This window comes from Triticum aestivum, chromosome 3B, assembly GCF_018294505.1.
Source record: "Triticum aestivum cultivar Chinese Spring chromosome 3B, IWGSC CS RefSeq v2.1, whole genome shotgun sequence".
NCBI classification, from domain to species: domain Eukaryota; kingdom Viridiplantae; phylum Streptophyta; class Magnoliopsida; order Poales; family Poaceae; genus Triticum; species Triticum aestivum.
The window spans coordinates 632,213,375-632,218,024 of record NC_057801.1 but is presented as its reverse complement, the minus strand read 5'-3'; the positions used below and the strand labels follow the sequence as shown (position 1 = coordinate 632,218,024).

General features: G+C 49.1%; 1 protein-coding gene across 1 annotated transcript; it reads right to left on the bottom strand.

Moving 5' to 3' along the window:
* Nucleotides 1-420: 420 nt before the first annotated feature.
* Nucleotides 421-2,250, bottom strand: LOC123071376 (epsin-3). Its single transcript, XM_044494916.1, has 4 exons — nucleotides 1,720-2,250; nucleotides 1,489-1,611; nucleotides 1,228-1,389; nucleotides 421-1,127 (listed from the first exon to the last, which is right to left on the bottom strand). Exons 1-4 carry the CDS (start codon nucleotides 1,824-1,826, stop codon nucleotides 752-754), a joined length of 768 nt encoding a protein of 255 aa, XP_044350851.1. The 5' UTR covers nucleotides 1,827-2,250; the 3' UTR covers nucleotides 421-751.
* Nucleotides 2,251-4,650: the final 2,400 nt, after the last annotated feature.

Genomic DNA, 4,650 nt, shown 5'->3' with positions numbered 1-4,650 from the left:
TGAAAACGATTGTAGTCATGACCGTAAACCATGTGATGTGATGATGACTACCCATTGGCATGAGAAAAGAAGAAGGCTTTTAGGCAGGTCTGCACCGAAACTGAAAGCGTGAAAAGTTAGGCTTTGATGAGGAAATTTTACACCGGGGTTTTTATAGAGAAACTGTCGTGCAACACGAACCTGTGTTCTGTGATCCTCCTGTGTGCTGAATTTTCCCTTGCCCGTGTAGTCTTGCTGGGGTAAGCCTTGCCTGATTTTCCTCTGCTAGAACTGGAAGCACATAATTCGCAGTATATATTCAGTGAACTTCTGAGAATCTTTGATTCCACCCACCTATCTTCTACGGTAAATTATAATCAGATGTAGATCGCATGACGTACTGTGGACCTGTTCATTTGTCAAGTTGAGAACTTTGCATCCTGGGTTCAGAAGTTGTTGTTCCGTGTTCATTCATGTACTAGTATCAAATTCAGACCATAGGAACACAGTTCAGACGGCGACAGTTTGAACACGGTTCAGAAGTTGCTCAAGGAACGTGGGATCGAGAGAATGTACAAGTACGACACGAGAGAGGAAGAAAAGAGCTGCTGCCTAAGCATTCAGCAACGTCAGCAAACCACTGACCTCGCACCACACGCTTTTCTTCTTCAGATCCAGATCACACGCTGACACCGACATACAGTACAGTACAGTACAGTACAGTACAGTAGTGGGGGGAGGCGACGGCGCTCATCCCTCTCCAAGTTCCCAATCACTGGCTGAGCAGCAGCATCGCCTCCGGCTGCCGCTGCTGCCCGAAGCCGTGGAACGGGTGGCGGTGGTGCAGCTCCTCCGCCACCTCCTCGCGCACGCTCCTCGGGTCGGGCCGGGACACCAGGTTCTCCTTGTCCTCCTCCTCGCCGTCCTCCTCCTTCCACGGCCGGTCCTCGTACCGCGAGTGGCTGCGCGAGTACACCGGCGGCGCCGCGCGCGAGCCGCCGCTGCTGCTGAGGTTGAAGCTGCCGAAGCCCTTGATCTCGCGCGCCACCTTGCGCGCCCGCTCGCGCTCCTCCTCCAGGAACGGCCCCCGCTCCAGCAGCTTTAGCACCCGCTCCGACTTGCCCTTCACCGTCAGGCCCCAGTTGAAACTGCACCGCAAATCCCACAAGAACATCAGAAAATTTTCAGCCTAAGGACTGAATAAGAATGAATTACGTGTGCAGGAAGAGGAGAAGATCGAGATCGAACCCTCTCTCGTCGATGTGCTGGAAGGTGGCCATCTGCTGGATGACGGCCCGGTCCTTCTGGAACTCCAGGGCCACGCTGCGGGGGCCGTGCGTCAGGAGGTGCTCCAGCAGCAGCAGCGCCTTGTACGGCTCCCGCCACTGCCTCCTGTCGAACGTCGCCAGCCTGAAGATCGATCCATCGATGCTGCCCCGAGTTAGACGACGGGCGGAGAGGAAGAGAAGAGCATCGATCCGGTGCGGTGAACGAGAGGGAGAAGGTCACCTGGTGTGGAGGATGTCGGAGATCCTGAGGTACTCGTCGATCTCGAACGCCTCCCGCGCGATGAGGCTCATCGTCTTGGCGTTCGGCGGCGACGCGTCGCCGTTCGTCGCCTCCTCAGTCATCCTGCATCCATAACCACTCTCTCTGTAAGGCCTTAAGCAGAGTAACGGTACACCATGAAAATGAAACGGAGAACAGGAATGGATTGTCGATCGGGGAGGGGTCACGTACAGCTGCGTCGGGGTGACGTCGGTGAGCGCGAGCCGCGCGGAGCGGATCTTGCCGGTGAGGTAGGACGAGGCCTGCCGCCGGAGCTCGTGGAAGAAGGGCGCGTCCATGGCCGGCCGAACGCACGCACGCACGCACGCACGCACGCACGAAATTTCCCTTACCCGACCGCGCTCGCTGCCGCCGAGGAGGATCGGATCAGTGCGGTGCGGGGTGGATATAACAAGGCGACGCGCAGTGGTGTCACGTCACTCGCGCGTGGGTGCGTCCGCCCGCCCCCCAGCGCCGGCCGGCAATGGCGATGGGCACAAAACCAGCAGCCAACCACTCCACCCCGCACAAGGGCGCAAGCCAACAAGCGGCACAGGGCCGGGCGAGCCGTTGGGCGAGGGCGCAACCACTCCTCTTCCGAGCGCTAGTGACGGACGCACGGAGCAAAAATGGATTGTGAGAGCGCTGGACAGGACGAGCTTATTTGGAGGGGAGGGGGAGAGCGATGCGCTCCATGCGATCCGCTGGTGGACGTAGTACGTGGATCCACTGCGCCTTCTTGTTTCTAGTGGCTTCGGACCGTTCGGAGGGCAGCGAGTGGAGTGGGCGAGTGGCGGAACGTCAACCGGTTGGACGGGACGGCAGCGCGCTTGAATTTTGAATTCCGTGGTGCGAAGTCGGCAGGCAGGATCAGGTCACGTGATGCGGCCCGGGTACTCGTGGCGCGTTGGCCGTGCGCCGGCGGCCCCGGTGCCTATGTTATGCGTCGCACCGTGACATGGTGTACCACTCGCGTGGTAGCGCGGCAACCAGCGGGGACGCCACGGATGCGTTTTGGAAGAGATGAGAACAAACGCGTCACCACGCTTCTCTATTCCCGTAGCAGTGTCACTGGCATCTACGTACAAATCACAATCAGTCTTGTCAAGTCTCAGTGGACTCAGACTTTGTTATGCCTCAGTCGCTGCTATATTCGTGAGATCAATTATTGAGTTTCGTACATTTATTTTAGGATTTTCTGTTTGTTACGTGGTACATTTAATTGAGACTTGTCAAATTTAATACTAATGATTCGGTGGCCAAGGGTACTGCTGGGGTAGGTATGATTCTTTGTTATCATGCAGGGTCTATTATCTTCAGCTCCTGCCGGTATGTTTTCACTTATGAGGATGCTTTAGAAGCAGAAATGGTGGCACTAAAGGAGGGTCTATCCCTTGCAGTGCACTCACCAATATGTATTGAATCAGATTCTTTGGAAGCCGTTACCACGGTAAAGAGTGATCAGAGCAACATGTCTAAATTTTATTAGAGAGATCAAAATTAGTATGGGGTACGTGATACTTGTATTACTCATATTCATCGCAATGTTAATAATGCTAGCCATTTCATGGCCAACTTTGGTAGGCTGCAAGGTCGGACTGCTGTCTGGCTGAGCTCTGGTCCAGAGGAAGTTCTGAATATTGTTGGACGAGATTGTAATCCTTAAACTTCTTGAGTAATACAAGTGTTATTTCGCAAAAAAAGACTTGTTAAATCTTAGTCGACTGAAACCTAACCACACACATCTACAATCACAAAGCACGAATTTGACCTCTCAAACATTCACGGACGAGTATGGCCAGCCCGGGCATGTTTGTTTTGATCCTTATTTGCTCATGCATGTAGCGGCGCTCTCTATTTTTTATGTTATTGTTTTGAACACAGTACAAATGCAAGCGCATATGCACGCGCATACACTCACCCCTATGAACGCACACGCGCCGGCATATCATCTTGAAATTTACGAAGTCATCGTAGGCACCTCGTCGTCGACGGGAACGTCTCCTCCCACTGAATGTGCATCGCCGGAAATTCTGAAATAAATTCAGGAATAAATGCGAGCATCAGGATTTGAACCCTGGTGAGCTGGGGATATAACAGTCCGTCTAACCATCGAACCACAGGTTGGTTCGCTATTTTTTTATGTCCATTCACATGCATCTGATTAATGCCTTAGGATGGGTAGAATCTACGTGGCGCACTACCCGGACAGGCCCGTGTGCTCGCAACGGCACGCTCGCTCGGCTTTGGGCTGTGATTTTGCTCGTCAGTTGTTAGTCTAGGATTCTACTGGGCGCCCCTATTTGTCGCCTTACGCGAGAAAGGGGCAAGCCTCACGTCGGGGGCAGCCCCAAATGGGCCGGCCCAACCGGGCGGAGACCAGGGTTTTTTTTTGTTTCTTTTTCTGTTTTCTATTCTTGTTTTTTGCTTTATTTTGGTACTTTTATTTATACTTTAAAATATTATTTATATATATAAAAATACATATATATATATATTGTTTCATTGTGTAAAATTAGAAAAAAATATACCAGAAAAATTGCATTTTATGTACATTTTACACTATGTTGTTACATTTGTAATTTTACGTAACATAAAAGATTTTTTACGGTGATCATATATTTTCTTACGTTCTCTTTTTACCTTTGAATAAGACAAAATTTACGGAACGTAAAATTACAATGCATTGATATTAAAATAGAGGGGGTGAAGAATAACTATTCCTCACCCATGGTGACGAATAGTCAATCTCTCTCTCTCTCTCTCTCGCTCTCTCTCTCTCTCTTACAATAATGTTGAACAAATATTTGAAAAATGTTTAATAAATATTAAAAATTGTTGAATGGGTATTTAAAAAATATTTACCAAGTATTTAGAAATGTTGAATAATTAATAAAAATGTTGAACAAGTATTTGATAAATGTTGAACAAATATTTAAAAAATATTGAATAAGCATTAAAAAAATGTTGAAAAAGCATTTAAAAATGTTGAACGAGTATTTAAAAAATGTTGAATAAGTATTAAAAAATATTGAACGAGTATTTAGAAAATGTTGACCAACTATATGAAGATGATGAATAATTATGAAAAATGTTGACCAAGTATTTGAAAATATTGAAAAA

What these genes read in the sequence shown, in the direction of transcription:
- LOC123071376 (XM_044494916.1), bottom strand. Translation starts at nt 1,826, where the DNA reads ATGGACGCGCCCTTCTTCCACGAGCTCCGGCGGCAGGCCTCGTCCTAC. An exon ending in GACGTCACCCCGACGCAGCT is followed by an intron (nt 1,612 to 1,719) that starts GTACGTGACCCC and finishes TTATGGATGCAG; the next exon opens with GATGACTGAGGAGGCGACGA. An exon ending in TCCGACATCCTCCACACCAG is followed by an intron (nt 1,390 to 1,488) that starts GTGACCTTCTCC and finishes ATCGATCTTCAG; the next exon opens with GCTGGCGACGTTCGACAGGA.